Source organism: Eumetopias jubatus, unplaced genomic scaffold (genome assembly GCF_037043125.1).
Source record: "Eumetopias jubatus isolate StellerSeaLion01/CBP00866 unplaced genomic scaffold, mEumJub1_p1.0 scaffold_4, whole genome shotgun sequence".
Taxonomy (NCBI): Eukaryota; Metazoa; Chordata; class Mammalia; order Carnivora; family Otariidae; genus Eumetopias; species Eumetopias jubatus.
Window position 1 is genome coordinate 82,912,630 of NW_028274810.1, and position 26,078 is coordinate 82,938,707.

General features: G+C 48.6%; 2 protein-coding genes across 4 annotated transcripts in view; both read right to left on the reverse strand.

Annotated features, from left to right (window-relative positions):
• KPNA6 (karyopherin subunit alpha 6) overlaps window positions 1-4,302 on the reverse strand; it is a 56,758-nt gene extending 52,456 nt beyond the window's left edge. The window contains exon 1 of the mRNA XM_028113606.2: window positions 4,217-4,302. Within this exon, the coding sequence (XP_027969407.1) occupies window positions 4,217-4,220 (4 nt within the window). The 5' untranslated portion in view covers window positions 4,221-4,302. The remainder of the gene's footprint in view (window positions 1-4,216) is intronic.
• A 278-nt stretch (window positions 4,303-4,580) lies between these two features.
• On the reverse strand, window positions 4,581-25,914 carry TMEM39B (transmembrane protein 39B). Of its 3 annotated transcripts, XR_015768003.1 has the most exons (10): window positions 25,791-25,914; window positions 23,928-24,054; window positions 23,191-23,410; window positions 22,525-22,608; window positions 22,051-22,205; window positions 14,635-14,971; window positions 13,287-13,474; window positions 9,033-9,153; window positions 6,649-7,370; window positions 4,581-4,659 (listed from the first exon to the last, which is right to left on the reverse strand). XR_015768003.1 is itself a non-coding variant. In XM_028113607.2 (9 exons), the coding sequence occupies exons 1-9, from the start codon at window positions 25,792-25,794 to the stop codon at window positions 7,128-7,130; spliced, it is 1,479 nt and encodes a 492-aa protein (XP_027969408.1). In that variant the 5' UTR covers window positions 25,795-25,914; the 3' UTR covers window positions 6,209-7,127. The 3 variants fall into 3 exon arrangements, 1 of the variants encoding a protein (XP_027969408.1); XM_028113607.2 differs by lacking the exon at window positions 4,581-4,659 and having other exon boundaries at window positions 6,209-7,370; XR_015768004.1 differs by lacking the exons at window positions 22,525-22,608; window positions 23,191-23,410; window positions 23,928-24,054; window positions 25,791-25,914 and adding an exon at window positions 22,335-22,405.
• Between the last annotated feature and the right edge of the window lie 164 nt (window positions 25,915-26,078).

Genomic DNA, 26,078 nt, shown 5'->3' on the forward strand with positions numbered 1-26,078 from the left:
GGCCTTGAATACCATACTGTATGGGTCATGATTTTACCCTGTAGATATTAAATCCCTGAAGTTTCCTAAACTAAGGAGTAGAGTGGTAAGATCAAATGGGTGTTTTAGCAACATTGCTACAGCAAGAATTACAGCAGTGGTACAGGAAGCTATAGAAGAGATCTGGAGGGCTTCTAAAATACCTTTACAATTTATATTTTTTGGTATCTAGTACTTCACTGAATCTTCATTAGTATTAATAAACAGTGTTACCCATATTTTCACTTTTTATTTATCATTTGAGAGAAATCATGAGCACCTGTGTGCAGGGCGGTGTGGCAGAGGGAGAAGTCTTAAACTCAGCGTGGAGCCTGATGTGGGGCTTGATCCGACGACCTCAAGATCATGACCTGAGCTGAAATCAAGAGTCGGATGTCCAACCAACTGTGCCACCCAGGCACCCCATCCACATTTTCAGTTTGAGGAGCCTGAGATTCGGTAAGGTTAAAGAGCACAGAATTAATACTCTTTGTGGGTCTCTGCTGTGAGAAGAACCTACACAAAGCAATTTAGAAGTAACATGATCAGAGTCTTCAACAATTGCCAATACAGAAAGGGAAGAAAAGAGTGAGGAACCAAAGATGGATAGATGCCCCAGTGCCTGGACCAATGGTTCTACCATTTACAGAAATGCAGGAAAAGTTGGCCAGGAAAGGGGAGTAAGTTTGATGCTTGGGGGACACAGAGGTGGTGACTGACGATTAGGTGCCTACTCTGCAAGTAGCTGTTATGCACGGGTGGTGGGCAACCCGGGTTGGAGGGAATATAAGAGATGGGCTAAGTTACTTCTTGACCAAGAAGTGTTCTCAGTTAGAAAGGTTTTGTTACTTGCAGCCAAAAACCAAACTAGAGTGGCCTTAAGTATCCTAGTTAAATCAAGAGGTAAGACAGTTCCAAAGTTGCCTAACTCAGTCGCTCAAAAACATCAAGAAAACAACAGATTCTTCCCATCTTCTCTACTCTCACCCTTAGAGCTGACTGCTCTTACTTATAAATTCTGCCTCATGACCCCAGCATTACTAATGCCAATTTTAGAGTCAGAAAAGGGCTCTTTCCTTTCCAGAGGCAGAACACAGCCCTCAATAGCCCATTATGTTGGTGAGAACCATACTACCTGAGTAAGTGGTTCTATTTACTAGCTCTGACCTTTCACAAGTTACTGAACTTCTCTATGCTTCAGTTTCCTCAACTACAAGATGAGAATCTGAGAAGTAAAGGAGTTAATATTATAGTACTTAGTGCCTAGCACATAGCAAGTTCTATTTAAGTGCTGGCTATTATTACAGCTTGCCCATCTCTCTCTCTTCTTTTTTTTTGAGGCTCTCATACTTTGGTGATACCCAAGTTAAAACAGAAGAAGCTGGCAAAAAAAAAAAAAAAATAGTAAAATAAAACCTGGCAAATCTCTTTTAAATAAGGAAGTCTTTGCCAGAAGTCCCCCAGGCTTCCCTTCTTGTCTAATTAGCCAGAGCTGCAACACATACCCAAGCCTAAATCAATCACTGCCTAGGGAGATAGAATTACAATGACTGGTTAATAGTTTATTTAATCAAGTCCTATCCTTGGGGCTGGGGAGGGGCTTGCCAGATTCCTGGTTAGCAAGATGGCAGGAATGGGTGATAAAACTACCGGGCGTCTGCCAAAGCTTAGTTTTTAAGGGACTGTGGTCTCTGCTAGGGAGGGTCAGAATAAGTAACTTCTAGAGCTGCAAGGATCACCCCCACAGGCTTCTAATGGCAGTGAAATCACTACAAAAGTCTGTTAAAGCTAATGAACTTTGGCACAGGACAAACAGTATAGGATATAGTAGGGCTTGAGTAGAGCACACCTGAGAGGCAGTGAAATACAGCAGGTTCTAGATTCATGGAGGTGTGGTGAGGGCTGTGTTAGTATCCCCAGAACACAAAGGGCCTAGATCACCAGCCTTGGATGAGTCACCTAATCTTCTCAAAGCCTCAGTTTACTCATTTATGAATGGGGATAACCCAAACTACCTTGGATTCCATGTTAGGATTAAATGTATCCTCAGTTTCACTCACACCGTATGTATAAGGATCAACCAAAAAACACGAACACCAATAGCTGGACATTCAGAAAGACCAAATGGGACAGGGAAGAGGTACCTAAAATGGAGTTGGAGAGAAAAAGGGAGGCCACCTGACCCTAGACTAATAATCCCCTTCAGGACCCTGCTCAGGCTTTTTTGCTCCATATAATAAGAACTTTCATTTCAAAGTCTACCAGAAAGGGACTAATTTTACTTCACACCTTAACTCTTCTAAAAGGTTTTGTATAGGAAAATGGGTAAGGATCTCACTTCTGGCTCTGCTACTTACTAGCTGTGTTATCTTCTCTGAGGGAGTTTCCCAATCTATAAACTTATTCCACTGAGCTTAATAAACTTAACAATAGCTCCTTCCCTTTGAGACACCAGTGTTTCTAAAATTGAAAGCCAACAGAAAATCTGTAACATAAAAGTCCCCTAAATTTTCCATTGATACATAAAGCTGCAGTTACAAAGATAAGCCCATCAGGCTTGACAGTAGATTCTGGAAACCGGAGTGCTTAAGGGAAAGGAATGCTAGAAGGAAGGTAGAAAAGAATCTGTTCTGATGCCAGTGGAGCCCTTACTAGGTTCTAAACACTGTTATCTTAGTCCTCAAAACATCTTGATAACACTCCCTTTCCCCTTCTTCTACAGATGTGGAAAAGGAAGAATCGGAAAGGAAAATAACATTTATTGTGCACTGTGCTAGATGCTTTCTACTGCATTTGATATTTACATGATTTCTCTGGACGAGAAAGCCAGAAAGTGGCAGGCAGGATTATAATACCAGATCTGATTCTAAAGCCATTGCCTTGCAACTCAAGGGAATAATTTATGGTTCCTCAGGATCACGGTTCTTACAAAACTCAAACCCAGAATCTCATTTAGCTCTCCCCTCCACACACAATAGTTGGGGTGAGCAATTCACTGTGGAGTTTTTCAGTTTCATTCAGACTAAAGATTTCAAAGCGGGCCCACTAGCACAAAAGAACACCTTTACAACTTTGCCTAGGGTTAAAAGCTTTCTTCCCCCCTTTCCAGCCCAACCACTAGGTGGCCAAGCCATAAAGAACTGCAGCTATATACACTAGGGCTCTGGAGGGATCACCCTGGTTTAGCCACTGACTGTGTGACCTTGGGTAAGTTACTTTACCTCTAAGTCTCAGTTTCCTTACATGTAAATTGGGGTAACAGTTGTATCTGTCTCATTAGATTGTGCATATTAAGTAAAACGTGACATGTAAAGCCGTCAGAACAATGCCCACGCGTAGGAAGAGCTTAACAAGATGCATAGTTTTTAATGCTTAAGAGGAAATAGCTCTTCAGTGATGGTTCTGTCGCTAAGTCCAAAGACTTAGCCAAGCCATCGGATTCTCTCTGAGCACAGGCCTTGCCAGCCAGAGTCCCTTCAGAGAGAGCAACAGGTCGCTCCTTTTCTCCTAACCAAGGCCAGGCCCACACCTGAAATCCCCCATCTACTACATACGGCCCCAAGGTCTTGGCCTACGGTTTTCTACTACTAGGCTGTCACTCTGAGTCCAACCGAACCACCCCATTTCCGCCCGTGGCTCGGGAAGTTCTGCCGGCCTTCAGCGGCCCGGGCTGCTTACGGCATGGCTGCCCCTGGTTACGGGCCTGGAGCCGGCAAGCTTGGCGTTCCCTCACCAGAGGACTCTACTCGCGACGTAGGCAGGATCTCCCTTGAGTTCAGAGGAGACCCCGAATCCACTCAAGATGCGCGTCGGTCAAACACACGCCTGGAGAGGGCTCCCTCAACGCCGCCCTGGCCTGCCGCCGGGAGCCCGTCCCCCCAGCCCCGGTCTCGGCGCAGTCCGGAGGAGCGGCCCCTTTCCAGCCCCCGGGAACGCGTGGGCTCCAGCCCTGGGCCACCACGTGGGGGCTCCAGGCGTGGCAAGGTGCTCCCGGAACCAGCCCCCGAAGACTGCTCCCGCAAGGGCCCTAGCCCGGCCCCAAACTGGCCTGAGCGGCTCCCCCGGCCTGGCTTCTCCCCTCAGACCTATTTGGAGGGGCCTCAGACATCTTCTGCAGACCGAAGACAGGCTCCCACTAGACCCCAAGCCCCAGGACTGCCTCAGCTCGAGTCCCCAATTGCCTGGCGTCCTTACTCACCCATCGCGGCTCCGCTCGCTCCTACTTGGCGGCGGCAGCGGCAGCGGCGGCAGCTTCAGCGGTAGCTTCAGCAGACAATATGGCGGATCTGCAGGACGGCAGGCCGAAACGGACAAACAACTTAACATTCAACCCGGGGAAGAAACGCGCTCTCCGCCCCGCAGCCTAGTTTACAGGGAGGAGCGCATTTAAAGAGACCGCAGCTACTAAAGGTGGGGAATAGGGGTGGACTAGAAGAGCAGTGAAGAGAGACTGGGGCGGGGGGGGGGGGGGGGGGCGGCGGGGAAATACTTACTAAAGAAAGTCGAGTGTGCTTAGGAATTCTCAGCTTTTTCTGCTCCTATTTCCTCTTTTATACTGAGGTCTCCTCCCCTAGCAAATTTTTCTCCTTTCGTAGTTAAAGCCAATCATAGACCCTGAGCTGGATATGAATAAGGAATCCTCTGGAGAGGGGGAAGAGAAGGATGTGGAGATAAGGAAATAAAGAAGCTAAGAGTCAACCCGATTACAACCTTATTGGGAGATAAGTGGAAAAATAATGAGACTGGTGCAGGGCTTTATAGTTGACCGACCGATTTCGTCCCCCACCTCCACCCCTAGCAAGCTGAGGGCAGGGGTAGGTTCTGTACGTTCATCACATCTCCAGCACCTTGCACAGGATTTGGCACATGGTGTGTGCTCCATAAATGTTTACTGAATAAGCAACAAATGAATAGGCCTGTGACTTCCACAAAGTGAGGGATGATCTCCCTTTTTTAGGATGAGGAAATTGAGGCTAAGCGTTCATGTGCCTTTTGTAATCATGGAATTTATGATTGGTACACATCAGACCTCCCTTTTTGCATAATGACAGGCCAGTCCTGGTCCCCCGCCTCAACAAACAGGAGAAGGGTATGTCTTCAAGTCACCAGTCAAACAGGGAATTGTCTTTTAGAAGCTGAATGAGGGACCTGGGTTTCCAGGTTCTGTTGCAACAAATTGCCTCCTCTAGTTGTGTGTCTGGCCTGTGCCTGGCCCATTAAGGGAAACAACTCAAAAAGCCACCTCTGGAACTCAGGGTCAGGAAAGGCAGCATTATCTTTCTCTCCCTACTGCCTCTGCTCAAGATCAGACTTATTTTCTCCTGGTCTATTTTGCCTGCTCCTCAGTGGTCTCCCGCCTCCAGGCTCCCCAATTGCACCGTCTCTGTAAAGCAGAGACCTTGTCAGGTTGTTCCTCTGCTTAGCAAATTCTGTCTGCCCTTAGGTAATGCCCAAACATTGCAATCTGACACACAGGCTGGTCCTTATTCACTTCTTGGGCTACCTCCCCACCAGGCAACCCAGGCTCCATCCATATTCGGGGAACCCCCTTTCCCCAAGTATGCTATCTTCTTTTCTGCCTTTGCATATGCCATTTACTCTGCTTGGAATTCAATGCCTTCCCTTCCCCCTTGACCATGGGGTGAACAAATTCACTTTCAAGACCCAATTCAACTTTCCCCTTCCTGAAAAACTCTTCTTTCCAGACTGGGTATCTGTCCTCTCTGCTCCCCAGGGCCCTGGACACACATTTTCCTCAGCTAAAACATAGCATCCTAATTTGCTCACAAGTTCTCTCTCCTGGTTGTCTAAGGGACAGCATCTTCCTCATCTTTGCATCTGTCCCATGCCCAGCATGATGCCTTCCTCACCAGAGACACCAAAAACTTTTGCTGCAGTGTCTCCCATACACCACCACAGACTCATCTGCATATCCTGTGGCCAACAAGGGCTCAGCGAACACAGGCAGAGCAGATGAGTGGCTAGGACTGTCCTTTTCTCCCAGCCTAAGCCCTCCAGCCTGTCTTATAGGAGCCAGGGGGCTCTCCAAGCAGCTTTGTTTCCACTCTAGCACTTGGCCTCGCTTACACTCTCTCCCTCGCCTAGAGCCATTGGTCCTTCCTGATCCATCACCTCCCTGCAGACCCACCCCATCCCCACCCTATGTTCCTTATCCTTCCTGCTCTAGGAACCATTCTGCTTACCCTCCCCAAATATACCAGGATGTTCCAAATCTCTGTGCTATTCCGTATGTCCTTTCCTCTGCTTGAAGTGCCTTTCCCTCATTTTGTCCACCTAGGTAGTGGCTGCCAACTCAGACTATCCCCGCCTCCAAGAAGTCCAGAGAGCATCAAACATTCTCTCCTGTGCTACTCCATATCTTCTAACTGTTATACCCATCCCAGTGTAGTGTGACTTTTTTGTTTCTGTGTCTGGACATCCTATCCCGCAGCACCTGACACAGAGCAGGGTCTCAGTGACTGCATGCTGAGAGAATCAGGACATCACATTCTGCCAGGATAGTGGTGTTGTCTTTTGGGAGGGTTTCTTGACTACTGTGTTGTCTTTGGCAAGTCACTAGAGTTCTCTGAGTTTGTTCTTCATCTGTAGAATTGGAATGACAGCACCTACCTCCTAGGGTTGTCATAAAAGTTGGATGGAGACAGGCCTATAATGCACGTAAGATTAATGTCCAGTACACAGCATTCAGCCATCAGTAGCTACCACTGTTACCATGACCTCTGGTGCCTCATCTCTTCTCTACTGGAGAAGGCAGGACCCATAGGGGCCCCAGAAGCCACACATGGGGCTTCCTGGCCCAGAATCCTAACCTCTAACATCTGCTCTCTACCTGATAGGCAAGAAGAAGGGAAAGAAACAAAGGACACACAGGCTTAATGGGAGTATAAAAATAGGACTTTTTTCCCCCCCCCATAATCACATCAATTATCAAAGAAACAAACAGTATGTAACAAAAATACAAAGCTCTGGTGAATTTTTTTGTCTGTTTTTGTGGGGTTTTTTGCCCCTCACCCAACCCTCCCCAACTGCCCCTTCCCAGAGAGCCCCTGGCTGAAGCCTGGATGCTGTCCCTGGGGTCACCCTGGGGCTTAGGAGAACCGGTGGTCCAGGTCCCTCTGGGGGCTGGCCGAGTAGGAGTAGGCCTTGCCCAATACCAAGCGGTCCCGCAGCAGCTTGAAGAAGGCATAGTAGTTGCTGAAGAGGATGAGCGCCAGGGAGATCGTCTGGTGCCACTTTTCAGAAGACATTAAGGAGTATAGCTGGTAGACAATGACAGCACCCTCCAGCAGCAGAAGGATGTTGAGGATCCGCAGGGGTTTGCTGAAAAAGAACTGCCCAGGAAAGGGTAGGCAGGGACTAGAAAGTATGTTCCAGAAACCTGCCTCCTGGATGGGGGTTCTGGGGGGGCCAGTGAAGGGGACAGGCTCTTGGGGCCCCATGCAGATGTGGGTGGGGACTCTGCCACCCTCTCTGCTTTTGCTTATGGTCTTTCTTCTGTCAAGACTACTGTTTGGGCGCCTGGGTGGCTCAGTCGTTAAGCGACTGCCTTCGGCTCAGGTCATGATCCCAGAGTCCTGGGATTAAGCCCCTGCATCGGGCTCTCTGCTCAGTGGGGAGCCTGCTTCTCCCTCTCCCACTCCCCCTGCTTGTGTTCCCTCTCTCACTGTGTCTCTCTCTGTCAAATAAATAAATAAAATCTTAAAAAAAAAAAAAAAAAGACTACTGTTTCCCACAGAAGTTAAGATCTTGTTGAACTTCTACCTTCCTCTAGGAAGCTCTTCTTGAGAGACCTTGCTTGCTCACTCAAACTTTTTCTGGTCTACAATCAACACCTTTTTATATGTGATCCTCCTGGCTACAGCCTGGACCAAACAAATTAGAATCTTATGACATAGATATGGAAAGTTATTATAGACTTTACAGTCTGAGTCACCCACTTCTTCATGGGTAGCATCCCGACCTAGGCCAGAAGCTTTCAGGGCATGTGGTGACACCTCACTCTGACATGGTATTTACAAAGCAGGGTAGAGTGCAGGGACTCAAGAAGAATGTTTTGATCAGTTTCAAAGAGTGATCAAGGTCTAGGGAATCTCGATTCTTCAGGGGCCAAGGTAACTAAACCTCAAAAGCTGCTTACAGGATGGGAAGAGACATGGCAGGAAATAGGAGTCCAAGAAACCAGCACGCTCAGGCTCAGCTCTGCACCTGACAGCCTGCAGGACCCTTGGGCAAGTCCCTTTCCTGTCTGGGCCTCAGGTTTCTCTACTGTGAAGAGATCACCCAGATCAATTTCTCAAACTGTGTTCCTTGGAAGCCCAGGATCTGAGGAGGCCCTTTTGGGGCCTAAGGCAGTGGTGAGTGGGAAGTGAAGGGAGTCCCAACCCTTTCAAATAGAGCGGTGCCATGAGGTCCTATATACCAGACTTTAGTCTATGACTGTGTTGGAAAAAAGAATTTTGATAGCAAGGTAAGTAAATAAAATGGAGACCGCTAACCTCAGCGATTCTGAGCAGCTCTTTTCATAATGCTGAGTCCATGAGTCCTTACTATCAGACCCCAAGGTTCCCAGCAAGGCACCCTTGAACAAGTCAGACCCTAAGCCAATTTCAGTCTCAGAAAATGGCGACAGCCCTGGCACTTCTCTCACGCGCCAGGTGAAGGCTGAATGGAGGGTGTGTGGCAGGTGCTTACCACTGTGCCCGGCACACCATATGAATGAGGACAGTTATGGTTTTTGCTCCTAAGAACCCCTCCTTTTATGGTGTCATCTTTCCCGCCTCCCTCCAACGTTTTCAAAGATCTGCTATAGCAAGTAAACTGCAGTTATGGAATCACCGTTTGTATGGCTGTCCTGTGCTGCACATGTGGGGTTTCCTTTGGATTGGAGAAATACTGTAAATAGCTTTCTGTCGCTAGGACGTCACCCTCCTGCCTTGGAATCCTCCCTGCTTGAGATCAGGCCCTGCCCCTCCTTCCCAGGGGAGGAGACTCACGTGGAAGCGGAAGTGGGAGACGTCCGAGGGGATGGCCACGTTGTAGTGGCCCACGGCTTTGTAGACGTTCTTGCTGTGCTTCACCAGCACGCCCTGTGGCCACATGCATTCTTCTGTCCACCTGGAGGCACAGCCCAACAGTGCCCCTTACACCCAGCTCACCCACAAAAGGGGCTACCAGCAGACTGGGCCTGGTGTGACCACCAGGGCCCGATTCCCATTTCTATCATTTAGACACAGTGACTTTCCTTTCCTGGGTCTCAGGTGCCTCCTCTGTAAAAATGGGGTAAGAATCATGAGAAATTCATGGGAGTCAGAAGGTCTAGGGTTGAGATTCAGGTCTGAGGGGCTGTTAAGAAAACGCTTTTCCCTTTTGGGTGCATTTTCTTTCTTATTTATTTATTTATTTATTTGAGAGAGAGAGAGAAAGCAGGAGCGGGGGGGGGGGGGGGCAAAGGGAGAAGGAGAGGCAGACTTCCCGCTGAGCAGGGAGCCCGACTCGGGCCTCGATCCCAGGACCCTGAGATCATGACCCAAGCTGAAGGCAGACACTCAACCGACTGAGCCACCCGGGAGCCCTGCATTTTCCTCACCTACTCTCACCTCTAGCCTCCAATTGGTCCACTGCACAGCTGCCTGAGTGGTCTTTGTAAAACACCAAGCTGAGCCTATTTTCCACTCAAAACCCTCTGAAGCGTTTTCAGTGCCCTTGGAGTCAAGTCCCCAAGGATTCGTTGTGGCCTCTGAGGCCCTGCGTGGACTTTCAGGACTCTGGCCGCATAGCTTGTGCTCAAGCCATTCCTAGCGGTTTCTAGTTCTCCAGCACAGCCTACGGTTTCATGTCTCTGTGTAAGTCACTCCCTCCAACTGGACTGCCCTTCCTGATGCCATATCCTTCTGGCAAGCTCTTTTAAAACTCAGGATCCTCCAGAAAGCCTTTCTCAAACTCCCCACAGAGTTCAGCCTCCTTCAACAGCAACCTGAATCTCCTGCTACTGGTCCACTTTCCCCAGTGTTTCGTCACTTATTTCCTTGTATCCCTCACTCCTTGAAGGAAGGGTGGTGTCCATTTTATCTCTATGTCCTCAGAGCATGGCACAAGGCCTGGCACAGAGAGGCCTCAGTGAGCATGTGAGTGGGATGGTGCGTTCTTCCAATTCTGCCACATCTCCCAGGGACTCCAAGGGTCCTGGGCCAGAGGACAGAGAATCACAAAAAACTCTAACTCATGTTCCTACCTTGTTGATTCATTCATTTAAAAACCAGTTATCAGGGTACCTGGGTGGTTCAGTCGGTTAAGCACCTGACTCTTAGTTTTGGCTCGGGTCCTGATCTCATGGCTCATGAGAGAAATGTCAGGTTCCAAGCTCAGTGGGAGTCTGCTTGGATATCCTCCCCCACTTCCCCTCCCCTGCTCATGTGCACTCTCTCTTCATCTCTCTCTCAAATACATATGTAAATCTTTTTTTAAAAAAATTAAAAAACTAGTTATCATGTTATATCTAACAACATGGATGAACTTCACAGGCAACAGGCTGAATGAAAAAGAAACCGAACCCAAGATTTCATTTATGTGAGGTTGTGGTTAGTTTTGAAAGAAAATAGAAAAATGGTTGTCTGGGTGGTGGTGGTAAGTGGGGGGCAGTCTTTGGGAAGAGCCACGAGGAAACTTTCTGAGAGGCTCTAAATGTTCTACATCTTGTTCTATCTATATGTGGGGGTGCAGGTCTGCCTACATATGGGGGTACAGGCAGGCCTACCTCTACAAGGGGGTACAGGTCTACCTATACATGGGTGTACAGGACTATCAAAACTCAAAGAATTGTACACTTTAAGATTTATGCATTTCAGACTTTTAACTCTAGGAAACAAACCAAGGGTTGCTGGAGGGGACGTGGGTGGGGAGATGGGGTAACTGGGTGATGGGCATTAAGTAGGGCACTGAGTGTTATATGCTACTGATGAATCACCAAATTCTACCTCTGAAACTAATAATACACTATATGTTAATTAAACTGAATTTAAATTAAATTAAAAAAAAGATTTGTGCATTTCACCATATAAAAATTTTATCTTAAAAAAAGACTAGACACAAACCACAAAAATTTACTGTGGACCTATTTTAAGCCAGGCACTCTGCCAGGAGTGAGATGGCTGAGCGCTTGACAGGCAAGGACCCCGACCTCCAGGAGCTTTAGTCCTGGAATAACAGGCAAGTAAATGAGCAAACAGAGCAGAAAGAGTTGGGTGCAATGATCATGATATTATGGGATTGTGGGAGCACGGGGTAGGGGGCACTGAACCTATCCTGGGTGGAGAGGAAAGTGTTCCTGGAGAAAGCAAACTGCTAAAGGATGCATAGCAATTAATCAGGAAAAGAAAGGTGGAAAGGGTGTTCTAGGCAAAACAAGCATCATGTGCCAAAGCCTGGATACAAACATGCATACAGAATTTGAGGATCCGAAGCGGTCTGGTCTGGCCAGAGCAGAGTATGAACAGGGAAGGCATGGTCAGAGAGGAGGCAGACAAGGCTGGGAGGGCCCAGTTCAGCAGCTGGGAAGCCATGCGAAGGAGCCTGGGTCTTCTCTGTGGACCATCATGGTGAGCTACGGACAGGTTTCTCCTCATGTTCACCTATATTCTACCTTTCTACTCCTCCCTCCCTTCAGAGGCTAAGGCTAAGCCGAGTCCCCTTTAGGCCCATTTGGCAATGTCTATCCCCTTCCCTCGACCATTTGGACAGAGCCTGGGAGGGACCCTGACTAGCATGGAGGGCTATGTGACCCCAAAGGTTATGCTCCTGACCACAGCTCTCCAAGTTATCTTACTTAACCTTACCCCAGGGAAGATGGTAGCATCCCTGTTTTATAGACCAGAAAGCAAAAACCCAAAAGGGCCAACTGCTTACCCAAGGACGCTCATGTATCCCTTCTTGGAACATCAGAAAAAAGTTACTACTGATAAGAAAATGTAGCATTCTCATTGGCCCTAACTCCTGGGGGCAGCCAAGGGACCTTTCTGGGGCTGTGTCTGAGGACCTGGGGAAATGGATAAGCCCCAAGCTAAAAGAAGGAATGTCTGTAAATAGCACCTACTACAATGTTCCATGGACTGTCCTAGGCATTTAGCTACTTTTCCTCTATCATCTATCTATCTACCTACCTACCTACCTACCTACCTATCTATGTAAAGTAATCTCTATGTCCAACGTGGGGCTCAAACTCACAACCCCCAGATCAAGAGTCACATGCTCTACTGACTGAGCCAGCCAGGCGTCTCTGTGGCCTCCCTTTGCATCTCTGCTTCTTGATGGACCTACCTCTACAAACCTGTCCTAGGGGCCTCTTCTCTGCCACACCTTGTGCTGGGCCCGAGGCTCAGATGTGATTCAGGAGGGCCCAGACTTGAAGAGCTTCCAGTCTAATGGGGGGATAAAGGCAGGAAAAAATGAGGGTAACCTGGGTGAAAAGTACTGTGAGGATGGCACCATGAAGGATGAGCCAGGCTGAGGGGACGCTGGGCTCCTGAGCAGGTGCTTCTGTCTCTGCAGTGCTGTCCTGCAGCCGGGCTTCCTTCTTCCCATCATCCTATAACCATTTGTGTTCGTGGCTGTCACCCGCACCAGACTGACCTCCTCTAGGACCTTGTCTTGGTCATTCTCTCTTTGTGACTCTGCTTCCCTGGCCAGGGTTCTCCATCGGCTAACGTGGCACCCTATCCTCTGCCCAGACTGATGGTTCTAAGGCACCTTGGAATGGGTTCCTCTACTGTTCCAAAGCCTCCCATAGCCCCCCTCTGCCTGTAGGTCAAAGTCCAAGCTCCTCTGTCCAAGGCATAGCACCAGGCCGGGTATGGCTTCAGAAGAAGTTAAACGTCTGCCGGAAAGGAGGTGACCTAATAACTGAACGGATAAGTGAGCAGGTAACAGAAGGAGAGAAGCAATGAATGAAGGCAAGAGCAAATCGGTCCGTGAGCTGCGTAAGTAACAGTCAGTGAATGAGAAAGTCAACGAGTCTATGAATTTACTGCCTGGCCTTCTCCCGTCTCCAGCATACTGCAAGTTACCTAAGCACAGGGGACACGTCTGCCTGGGGCCCAGCCATACTCCACTCTGGCCGCAAGGCCTAGCTTACAAGATGTGCTCAACAACCATCTGCCAACTAAATGCATGAGCTGGTGAGGGAGAAGGCCTGTGGCTCTGCAGACATGGACCACGAGAACTGGGGTTGGGCAGGGACGTGGAGGGCAACTCACGGGTGCTGCAGCACGTTGGAGCACAGTGCTGGGTCCACCTTCTGCCAGCAGCCCAGGTGGGCAGCGGCCTTGTGCAGGAGGTCGCAGTAGCTGGCGGGCAGCAGGTGCTGCATGAGGATCACTGAGGTGCTGACGGACACCAGCAGGAAGAGCTCACAGGACCAGCGCTTGTCATAGTAATGTGTGTTCTGGGGGCAGCAGGAGATGGGTAAGGCCTGGGATGCCCCGAATGGCCTCACCCCCTCCCCTTTCCACGATTCGATCTGCTTTAGAAACCAGGGCAGCCTTCCAGGGGGCCTGAGACCAAGGATCAAACACCTAACAAAGAGGGCTTAATCATGGACCTAGACCCTGTGCCCACTACTCAGTTCTCTATAAGCTCCTCTTACAGCAAAACTGCTCCCACCGCCTACCACTCCGAGCCAGAGTACAGGCTCTGGGGTCCAAAAGACATGAGTTCAAATCTTGGCTCTGTTCCTTATTAACTACGTGACGCTGGGCAAGTCATCTCACTTCTCTGTGCTCTAGCTTTCTTTTCTGTTACGTTGTAAGAACAGCTACCAAGCACCTCTGAGAGGTGGTAGGAGGATTATTACACTCCTGAAAGCTCTAGCACATTGTAGGTGCTCAAGAAACATGAAGTCCTCTCAGCCTTGAATCATTCAGTGCAGTCCACCCCTGGAGAAATGTTTCAAGCCTACTGGCTGCCGGGGAGGTACCTTCCCAGAAGGCCATACAAGCTGGAGAGAAAGCACAGGCTTTTGGAGTCGCTTGGGTCTGGATGAGTCCTGGCTTTCCTACTTCATGATACAGCTGCATATCGTGACAGGCCTGGGCCAAAACAGCCCTAGTGAAATATACCACTGCTTTCTGTTATCATGTATTATGAACAATGTCCTGTCCCCCTCACTGGCTAGGTGACCTCGTGCAGGCCACGTCCTCTCAGTGAGCCTTGTTCTCTCCACTCTAAAATCGAGGCAGTCATGGGCGCCTGGGTGGCTCACTCGTTAAGCGTCTGCCTTCGGCTCAGGTCATGGTCCCAGGGTTCTGGGATCGAGCCCCACATTGGGCTCCCTGCTCGGTGGGAAGCCTGCTTCTCCCTCTCCCACTCCCCCCTGCTTGTGTTCCCTCTCTCACTGTGAATCTCTCTGTCAAATAAATAAATAAAATCTTAAAAATAAAATAAAATAAAATCGAGGTAGTTGTTACTTTAGCCCTCAAGAGAACAGATGGGAATCTTATCAACAACGGCCCAGTTATTCATGCAAGCAGGAGGGCTCCTGTGGGGCAGGCAGCAGGGCAAGGCCCCAGGCAGGCCCTTTCCCCCACCCTGGGTTGAGCTACGCACCTTCACGAACCAGACAGGCACAAAAGCCACATAATAGGCGCTCAGCATGGAGCTGACCAGCACTTCCTTCATGCGCCAGTTGAAGTCCATCTTGAGGAACTCCACCTCGCTGCGGATGAGACTAGGGGACAGGCAGCAAGCGTGTGTGGGCATGGCGTCTGGCCCATACAGCTGCCGTGTGTGCTGCTTCCACGTCTCCCTCAGTGTCAGCAGGTAGTCCCGGCTCCGCGCCAGGCCACTCACCGCCTCCCGGGGACCCATGGAGGCCATGTGGCTGAAGAGGTTCGTCTTGCGGAGGTCACAGTTCAGCTGCAGGAACGGAATGTACATCCCAAACCTGCTGGGGAAGACAATGGTGAGGGGGAGGCCTGCCCGTGGGCCACGATCCCCACCCTTACCCACGGAAGGATTCTTCTTTCCTCCCTGAGCTTTAGCTCTCCTGGCTACTCAGAGGGGAGAATGTACCCATCCTTCTATCCAGCCATCCTTTGATCAGTCAACATAGGTATCAGCATCGAGTGCAGGCCAAGCACTGTGCTGAGCATCAGGGACAAAGTAGGAAGCAGGAGCTGAGGGCCCTGCCTCATGGTCTACTGCTGACTAACAGTGATCCTAACAGCCCACGTTCACTGGGCACACACAATGCTCTAGACACCGTACTAAGCGCTTTACACGTGTTCTCTTCTTTTGCTTCTCCTAAGAACACTATGCATTCCGTACTATTATTTTGTACCCCCTTTGAAGAAGCTGTGGCTCAGAGAGGTGAAGTGGATTTCCCAAAGGTTACCCAACCAGCAAGAAAGCAAAAGAGCCTGGATTCAAACCCAGAACCATCTGGTACCAAAGACCAAGAGGCAGCTCTTCAGCTTGTGGAGAAAGGAGGTTCAGGAATAGTATTTATTGTGTGCCTATTATGTGCCTGGCACTGAAATGGGCACCTCCCCCTTTTTTAAAAGATTTTATTTATTTATTTGACAGAGAGAGAAAGGAAAGCACAAGTAGGGGGAGTGGCAGGCAGAAGGAGAAGCAGGCTTCCCGCCGAGCAGGGAGCCCGATGCGGGGCTCAATCCCAGGACCCTGGGATCATGACCTCAGCCGAAGGCAGACGCTTAACAGAGCCACCCAGGCGCCCTTGAAATGGGCCCTTGAACAATACAGGTCCCTTTCCCTGAGCAGTACCCCTAGGGCTGGAGCTAATTAGTCAAGGGGTGTTTTGAGTGCATGACTAGCATCTTTTGAGGAGAAAACTAGGTGGACCCAAAGCCCAGGAAAGTAGGTAATTATAAAAAAGTAGTTAAGAGCCAGGGTGCCTGGCTGGCTCAGTTGGTGGAGCACGGGACTCTCGATCTGGGGCTTGTGAGTTCGAGCCCCACATTGGGCACAGAGATGACTTTAAATAAAAACAAACACATAAATAAATAAATAAGTAAGTAAGGGGGGGAAGTAGCTAAATGCCTAGCACGGTCCATGGAACATTGTAGTAGGTGCTATTTATAGACATTCCTTCTTTTAGCTTGGGGCTTATCCATTTCCCCGGGTCCTCAGACACAGCCCCAAAAGGGTCCCTTGGCTGCCCCCAGGAGTTAGGGCCAATGAGAATGCTACGTTTTCTTATCAGTAGTAACTTTTTTCTTCCTTTTTTTCTGATGTTCCAAGAAGGGATACATGAGCGTCCTTGGGTAAGCAGTTGGCCTTTTTGGGGTTTTGCTTTCTGGTCTATAAAACAGGGATGTTACCATCTTCCCTGGGGTAAGGTTAAGTAAGATAACTTGGAGAACTGTGGTCAGGAGCATAACCTTTGGTCAAATAGGCCAGGATTAAAATCCCAGCTCTGGGGGCGCCTGGGTGGCTCAGTTGGTTAAGCGACTGCCTTCGGCTCAGGTCATGATCCTGGAGTCCCGGGATCGAGTCCCACATCGGGCTCCCTGCTCAGCAGGGAGTCTGCTTCTCCCTCTGACCCTCTTCCCTCTCATGCTCTCTATCTCTCGTTCTCTCTCTCTCAAATAGATAAATAAAATCTTTAAAAAAAAAAAAAATCCCAGCTCTGCTACTTACTAGTACTGTAATTTAGGGTAACTTATTTAACCTCTATGAGCCTCAGTTTCCTTAATTTGCCCTAAGTTACATAGCTCGTATTGATTCTCTCCACTCAGACAGGCATTACACGTAGTGTTTTCATAAATACTTTCTTTAAACCTTGCAACAACACTCATCACGGTGCTTGATTCAAAGTACAAGACTCATAAAATTTCGTTTAGAAAAGAGAGACCAGTGATTCTGTGGGACAGAAAAGATGACTGAAATGGGATTCCCACAACACTCTTCAGGACACCTTCTGGGAATGAAGGAGTGGGGCACCTACAGGAACATACAAGGGATTCAGACCCAAACTTATGGCCAAGTACATAAGAATCTCCCTGGTTTTGCCTCTAAGAAGGACTGCAGATATAATTAAATTATTTGGTGACAGCAAGTAACTGCTCCACAAATCACAAGTTAGAAGCTATTTCACATGCAAGACAGCAGATTCCCTCTCATCTTCTCCACTTAAGACGTGACGGTATAAAAGTAGAAAATAAATTCTTATCAGCAAAAAGAATGGGAGTGGGGTTATCAGCTCACAAGTGATTGTGACAAATTTAGAAAGCAGATGGAAACATGTTAACAGATGAGGAAGGAAGCCATCATCTAGAGCAGTGCTGTCCAACAGAAATATAATGAGTATCACATATGTACTTTGAAATTTTCTGGTAGCCACATGGAAAAAAAATATGAAGTTAATTTTAATACTCTAGTTTACTCAACCCAATATATACAAAACATTATCACTTCAACACCTAATCATTATTTACAAATGAGATTTTTACTTTTTTTTTTTGAAGATTTTATTTATTTTAGAGAGAGAGAGAAAAACGAGCATGCACGGGAGTACATTTGAGGAGGGGGAGGGGCAGAGGGAAATGCAGAGAATCTCAAGCAGACTCCACGCTGAACGCGGAGCCCCACGCAGGGCTCAATCTTACAACCCTGAGATCATGACCTGAACCAAAGCCAAGAGTCAGGTGTTTAACCGACTGAGCCACCCAGGCGCCCCTACTTTCTTTTTTTGTACTAAGTCTTCAGAATCTGATGTTTATTTCACACTTACAACACACTGAAGTGAAAGAGGCAAACTAGCCTCTTTCGAATGTTCAATAACAACAGGTGGCTAGAAGCTACTAAACTGGATGGTGTGGATCTAGAATATGCTATGAGAGGACTGCACTGGGGGTAGGAGCTTATTTGCCTAGTGACCCAAGAGAGACTCTGACTTGAAGTAGGCACAGCTGATAAAGGGTAGAAGCAAGCAGCAGCACTGAACAAATGGGATTAAACAAAGATCTGTATTTATTTGTAAAAGTCAGTCCCTTTATTCTCTTACCTCATACAACCTACCCTGAAGAATTCTTAGATAAAAAAATTGAATAAACTGTCTACAGAGAACTGTGGTCTCTAATGGGAGCACCTTAGAGTAACCCTCTCACTCTGGCTTCTGGCCTATGGAGGCCCACAACCTGACAACTAGCACTGCACTTCCTCATCCTAAAGCAAAGTCTGCCAGTCAGTGTGTCCTGCTCATGTACTTAGAATTCCTAGTCAAACCTCCCACTCACATATATATATAATGGCAGAGGGAGAGGAAGTGCACTGCAACTATTCAGTCCTTCATTTGTCAGTGTAAAGAGACAACCAAAGAAACAAACTATGCTTAGAAAACTAGCAGCATGAAACAAAAAACTGACCCCAGTGGAAATACAAAATTGAGGGAACAGAAGAGATTTTTAAAACAAGAACAGAATGCTATGAGAAAAGAACAATCAGGAAATAAGAGGCCTTGGAGATGAAAAATATGATTGCTGAAAAACTCAATAAAAAAGCTGAAAGATAAAGTTGAGGAAATCTTCCTAAAGGCAAAGTAAAAAGAGAGAGCAAAGAAAGACAGGGGGGGGGAGAGAGAGAGAGAGACAGAAAGATGGGGGGAGGGTGAGGGAGAAAGGGAGAGAGAGATGAAAAATATGAGAGAAAATATAAGAGAAACAGATAATCAATCTATGAGGTCTACTACCTGATAAACAGAAGCCCCACAGAGAATAGAAAAAATAGAAAGGAAGATATTATCGAAGAAATAATAGGAGAACATTTTCCTGATCTGAAGATATACCCAAATCTCCAGGTTAAAAGAGTCCTAGAGTACTGATAAGATGAATGACAAAAGTCCCACACCAGACACCTCCTTGTGAAATTTCAATAATCAAAAGATAAACAGGATATCTCTAAAAATTTTCAGAAAGGAAAACGAGTCATCCACAAAGTAACTGGAATCAAACTGGCATCAGACTTCTCATTAGAAACATGGGATGCTAGAGACAATGGAGTAATATCTTCAAACTTCTGAGAGAATATGAATTTGAACTTAGAAATCTACATTAGCTGAACCATCAATCAAGTATGAGGGCAGAATAAGGGCATTTTTAGACATGCAAGGCCTCAGAATGTATATACCTCCCACATACCCATTGTTAAGGAAATTACCTGATAATGCACTCCAGCAAAATAAGAGGAAGAGGAAGAAAGAGGAAGACATGGGATCCAGGAAACAGTGGATCCAACCCAGGAGGGCAGCGAAGGGAAGTCCCAGGCTGAGAGCTGTACAGCAGGCCTAAAGAACAACCACTCCAGACTGGAGCAGGAGGATGGAGGGCTCCAGGAGGGATGTCTTTAGGGGGAAAAATGGACTCCAGGCAACAGGTAGCATGATTGAGAGGCTGGATAAACTGGAGGATATGTTGAAGGCCCATCATTCTTTTGTCAACAAGAAAAAAGAAAGGCAATTAGAACTCCAAGGAAAAAAAAAGGCTGTATAAGAAAGTTACAATCTAAATATGAAGCAAACTAAAATGTGACATGATATTAAGCAACTGATGGAATGTAAGAAAAGAGAAACCATTTGACCTTGACATGAGGAACTTTCTTTTTTTAAGAGGCCCAAGATTAAAACTCAGTAACTATAGAGAAGGAATATCATCTATGCACACTACTTGGCCCTGAGGTGAACAATATTTTCATTACTCATAATAACATCAAGACTACTTACTGCTTTTTAGTTTTTAGAATTAACCATAGACAAAGAATGGAAGACTTAAATGTGGTTATATAGGAGAATATGAATGTCAAGTTTAATATATAAGACTATAGCTGCCAGGAAGTGAGAGGAGGAAGAGGGGAGGAAAAGTGGATGTGTAGCGTTCCTAATATTACCGTCTACATAAAAGGGATTAAGATACTATTGTTGATGAAATAAAAAATACAGGCATACTGACATTACTGGAATAGAGAATAATAATAAGTTATAAAATACTGGGAACGGTATGGATGGAAGGGTGAACTAAGTAAATCTTCATCTGTCATCGAAAGGAATCAATGAATGTGTGCATGTATGTGTGCATGATAGGCTTGTATATGCATAAAACACTTATTTCCAGGATATATGAGAAACCAGAAATATCGGTAGTTGCCTCTTGGAAGGGAAACTGGGCAGCTAACAGACAGGAGCCGAGGAGAGACTTTTTCATTCTATGTTCTTTACACATTTTGAATGTATATATTCTACACATATTTATACATGTTGAATTTTAATTCTGTAAACCTATTATCCAACTATCAAATCAATCATATGTTTTTAAAAGGAATAAAGGCACAAGGATACTAGAATTATGGGGGTAACTCAAAAAACAGTGAAAGCCAGAAACACTGAAGGAGATCGCTTTGGAGGAGTGGGACTAAAAAGCTGAAAAGTGGGGTTGGAGGCTGCTTTTCATCATAAGCTTTCTAGCACTCCTGGATTGATTTGTTAGGATATGCCTGCCTTACGTTAATAAAAAGTTATAAATGAAATAAAAAAGTAAAGCAAAATATGACTACTGGGTGATACCTGTATCCGAGGAGAATGGATTCACTGGATAGTAACCACAAGGTGAAAAAATTAAGGCAACTGTTGACGGCTCTAACCAGTACAACCCCTGAAGGGTCACTTGTTAGTATCTATGGACTACACCTTTCGGTACAGTAATTCTACTTCTGGGAATCTGTTCTACAGAACTATTGGACAAGTGGTCAAAGGTGTATGCAAAAGAAGGTTCCCTACCTCATTGTCTCCAATAGGGAAAAGCCAGGAACACCTCGAAAGGTCACCAATAGAAGGCAAATACAACAACTGTGAAAAATCTATATAATGGAATACTATGAGGCCGTTAAAAAAATGAGGCAGACCTGTATGTATTGCCATAGAAAAATACCCAAGTTATAGGATTATGCGAAAAATGTAGTAAATTGTACAGCATCATGCATAGATTAATCCCTTTTTGTTAAAAAAAAAGTGTATGTGAGTATGCTTGAACAGAAAAAATTTGGGAGGATATGCTGCAAATAATGGTTTTCTGGAGGACTGATATTAAAGAGGACTTTCATTTTCTACGTTAGAAGCTTCTGTAAAGTTCAATGTTTTTATAAGACACATGTGTCACTCTTACAATTAAAAACTAGTAATAACTGAAACAAGTGTGATGGGTCTCCTCCCATGACAGAACCCTTTTGGTCATGCAGGGTAGAGAGGGATGAGTATCTGGCTCTGAAGCTTCCCAGGACAGAGAACTGGCCCAGCCTGAGGAAATTCATGCACCAGAAAGCTCCGGGGTTGGGAAATGACTGTACATGCCCAGGGAGCCAGGAGCCTGCACCAGGAACAGCCAGAATGGACGTCTTGCCAAAGTTCTCCCCAGTTCTAGGCCAGAAGGGGGCAGTCCTGGGTTCCTCCCAGACAGGATCTTCCCATCCTCAACAACCTGAGCTCTGGTGAGATGGAGTGAGTGAGCAAACAGACATGAAGACTGACATACACACGTGGCACGTGCAGGTACACCCCCCCCGACATTCCATGCACAGACACCCACACAGAAACATTTCCACACGCAGGTGCTTGCATGCACACAGACCTGGGGGAGGCACCGAGAGATTACATAAACACTAAGATACAAAAAAAGAAAGAACCAGAGAGAAAAGGAAAGGAGAGGGAGACGAAGCCCATGCATCCCCATCAGGAACGTTCCTTTGGCATATACGTTCAGATCTGAGTCCCATTCTGACCTCCCCATTGGTGGCACCTAGGGTAAATTATGCCTGCTCTCTCAGTTTCTGCTCTTGCAAAAGCAAGCTAATCCTCTTGTTCTCAGGGGGATGCTGTCAGACAGTGTGGGAGGACATTGTTGCTGCCCTTCCCTGAGTCTTCCAGGTACGGGGGTCTGCTGACCCAGCCACACTCAGGGCAGAGGTCAGGAGCTGGGTGCTAGGCAGTGAGGGGGTGAAGTGAGGGGTACTCACGGATAGCAGAGGAACAGGAGGTTCAGGAAGGAGTAGGTCCTGAAGAGGTGGATGAGGGAGCGGCACAGACTCCAGCCTGTTGCCGTGAGAACGGTGAAGCGGGTGAGGAACAGCAGGACGGAGCGAAAGAGGGAGACCTTCCCCCTCTGAGAAGCCTGGGTCGGGACGAGACAGGACGGGATGGGGCCTTGGATGGAGGCCACCGGGGCTGTGCCCACATCCCACCCGGCACGGCCTGTGATCCCACCCAGGGGAACGTGGGGCAGCAGGCCGGGCTGGTGAACCTGGCAAGGCGAATCCTTTTCCTCGATGCCCCGTAAGCTCCAAGAGTGGTGGGATGTAATGTTCTCCAACCAAGTTCAAAGGGAGCCCCAAGGAACTGCCTGAGGCTTGAAGGGCTTGGAATGCTTTCTTGGTACCCCCAGGGGAAAGGGGAGTCCCAGCGTCCCCGGCCAGCCTCTGGGACCCAATCACCTCCTTCACGATGGACCCAATGAAGCGGCGGCCCAGAACGATGGTGGTCACCATCAGCAAGTTGAAGTCGATCAGGTGGAAATTCTGTCGGGGGTGGGCAGAGGCTGGGGGTCACGTGGGCCCCCTGCCCATGTACGGGCTTTTTTCATCCCTACCTCCCCCTGCCAAGTCCTTTCCACAGGGACTGTCCCCACTCTCTGACCTTCACAGGCCTCCAGCTGAATCAGGCCAGGAAATTACCTAGAGGAGCAGAACAGGACCGAGAGGAGGGAAGTGGGACAGTCCCTGGAGATGAGAGAGTGGTGTGTGAGCCCTCTTGCTCTGATCACCCGTGCCCCCGTCCCTGCACCTCTTTCTGGGCATGGAGATCTTTCCACTCCTGAAACTCATGTATGCCCGTGGCTCTTCTCCCCGACAGGACTTAAGATTCTGTGCTCTTTTAGGCAACATCTGCCAGATTTATCTCTGCTACCTTTCAAATGCCTAACACGGTACTGAGCAATCAGGGGTGAGCGTCCAGGAATCATTCGCTTCCTGTTCCTTCCACACTCTCCATTTCCAGCGTGAGGCCAAGTGTACAGTGCACTTGGTAAGCTGGGTTAAACTGAAACCAAATGTCACACACACATACACACACACACAAGGTGGTCCTAGCTGGGAACCTACCAGGGAGGTGTGGGAGGGTGGGTGGGAGGGCGGATACCACCACACTGTCTTGTAGATGTTGATGTAGTGAACGAAGAGGGCTATGAGCTGGCAGAAGAAGAGCTGCAACTCAAACAGAATGCTGGCCTGGACTGGCAGTTCGGGGATCTTGCAGTGCTGGAGGGGCACAACCGTCTGGGTGGCCAGTGGCGGGCTGGAGAGGCCTGTCCCAGAACTGCTCCTGGGAGGTGGGCAGGGAAAAACAACAAGAGCTGACCTGAGAACCCCACCAAAGAAGGCCTTCCAGGACACAGGGTGGTGGGGTTGGATCAGCAAAGCAGCTCCTGGCAAGGATGGGAGTCCTCCTAATCCTGCCTGTCAGACAAAGGAGCCAACAGAGCCTTTTCCTAACCCTAATCTTATCCGGGCTTTCCAACATTCCCCAGGAAGGAAAGAATTATTAGATCCATTTGACAGATGAGGAAAAGGAGGCCCAGAGAGGGGAAACAACTTGTTCAAGCCACCGGCAAACCAGGAGCAGGATTGTAACTGGAATCCAGGTCTTTGGGCTTATTACCCTATATCACACTGCATCTGCCCAAGTGACCACCACTTCTGAGTCTTCTTTTTTGCTGCTCGCTGTACTCAAACCCCCATCTGACATCTCCAATCCTAGAGCCCGAGCCCAGTGAAGGAGAGCTTTGTTCGTATTGCCCCCGGGAGCCCATAGTGAGGGGAAAGAGACAGAGGTGGTTTACCTGGTGCGCGAACGGACACTGGTGACCGATGCACTGGAAGTATGGCCCCCACCAGAGCCCCCTGAAGATCCTGGCTCACACAGAGGATTTCGACAGTAGGATGTCCTGTTGGGACCTCTTCGTCCTCCTGTGGGACTCAACATAAGGTAGAGCCTCAAGCCCGAGGGCAGAGATCAAGGATAATAGCAATACTGGCTACTGGTTACCTGGTGCCTCCTTCCATCATTAATCACGGAGACCTCTGACCTGGCCCCTGCCTACCTCGTCAGCCTCATCTCCTACCATTCTCTGACTGGCCTCCATGCTTCAGCCATCCTGTCTTTTCTCTCCTTAAGCAAACCAAACCTGTTGCTACCTGTTGTACTTGCTGTATCCTATCCACAAAGCCCTTCCCTGACTGCCATTTTTAAAGTACCTGCCCCCATAACTCTCTCATTTCTATTTTTTTTTCCCACAACAATTCACTCTTGGAATTATCTCATTCATTTGTTAACACATTTATTGTCTCTTTCTCACAAGACCAGAAGGTCAGTGAGGTCATTACCCTTTTCTGTCTTTTTTACTGCTGTACCCCCTCCTTCCATCACAGTGTCCAGCATAAAGTAAGTGCCCTGTAAGTGTATGCTGACGAGTGAATGAACCCAGCAAAGTAGGTCTTCCACAGATTAGGAAACTGAGTTTATACTGTGTCACAGGTAGTTTGGGGTCTGGGGCTTGAGCTCTTAGCTCTGGTGTACACTGCTTTGTTCAGATACTACAAGTCTCTCTAGGCTTAGGATCTGGGGCACCCTTGAAGCCTTTTCCTCCAGAGTCCAAGATCCAGCTCAATAGGTGTCTCATGGTTGGTCAGGACCAGAGGCTGAGAGCCTGGCGTCTCAGGGTCAGGACCACAGCCTGAGCACAGGGTCAAGGATGTGGGCTCTGGGAGAATGCTGTGGTTGTGGACCCAAAACCTATTTCTCTAGGCTTAGCAGTCTAGTCCAAGCTCCCAGGCACCATCCTGCACAAAGGTCCTACACAAAGCTCCGAAGCACCACCCAAGGCCTAATCAAAGTTACAGCTTTGTTCAAACCTCCTCATAGCAACACAGCCTACACACATACACCCACCCCTTGCCCTAGCTTCCCAGCTCAGAAGCTTTTCCCACATGTCTCCAAAAAGTACTTGTCCAGGAGTTCTGCACCCAACCAGCCCCCAACCCAGAAGCCCTCTTCATATACTATTACACCCTATTATACCTGGTTTAAACATCTCACACATGCACCCTCAGTCCAAAAGCTCTGCCCACACCTACTCTCCTCTCTTTAGAAGCTCTACACCCACATAAAGCCCCTGGGCCCAGAAGCCCCGCCTACACACTGTTGTCAGCCTAGAAAACCCGCCCACAAGCCAATAAAAGCTCTCTCTGCCCAGAAGCTCCGCTCCAGAATGGACTCCCGTGGTCTGGAAGGTCTCCTTCCCGCCCCATCTCCCCCAGTGCCAAGCCGCTACAGCCCAGAAAGTTCGCCCCCGCACAAGCGCCAACTGCCCACGAGCCCACGAGCTCCGCCCTAGCACCAAGGCCCCGCCCACCGCTAAGCTCCGTCCCCACTTCTAGCCCAGGTGAGCGGGTCCCCCCCAAAGCCCATGCCCCCACAGGACCTCTCCATTTTAGAAGTCCCGCCCCCCGCGCCAATGCCCCGCCCCCACAAGCGAGGCCCCACCCCGCAAAGCGACAGGAGGGGGCGGGGTCCCTCTGTGCCCCGCATCCCCTCCCCCTTCCCTCGCCGGGATCCTGTCCGCGTGGGGGAGCAGTCAGCATCTTGGCCATCCCGACCCCCACGCCCGCCGGTTCCCCGGCCGAGCCGGAACCGCTCCGCTCACCCATCTCCTCCCCCCGGCGCTCTCCGCTCCGCCGCCGCAGCTCCTGCGGGCAATATGTCGGAGGCGACGGCGGCCGGGAGAGGACTAACCGCCGCAGCCCCGTCCCCGGGTATCAGCCGCGCGCTCCCGCTGGCCGCCAAATTTGCATACAAGGCGGGCTGGAAGCTGGGGGCGCGCTTTTCTTAAAGGGGCCGCGCGGACAAAGGCCGTGGCTGCGCGCTCTTTGTCTCACGGTCCCCTACGCCCTTCCTGCAGCTGCTGCTCCGAGACCCCAGAGGGAGGGAAGTC

What these genes read in the sequence shown, in the direction of transcription:
- TMEM39B (XM_028113607.2), bottom strand. An exon ending in TTGGGTCCATCGTGAAGGAG is followed by an intron (nt 22,206 to 22,524) that starts GTGATTGGGTCC and finishes GTCCCGACCCAG; the next exon opens with GCTTCTCAGAGGGGGAAGGT. An exon ending in CTCCTGTTCCTCTGCTATCC is followed by an intron (nt 14,972 to 22,050) that starts GTGAGTACCCCT and finishes CTTCCCCAGCAG; the next exon opens with GTTTGGGATGTACATTCCGT.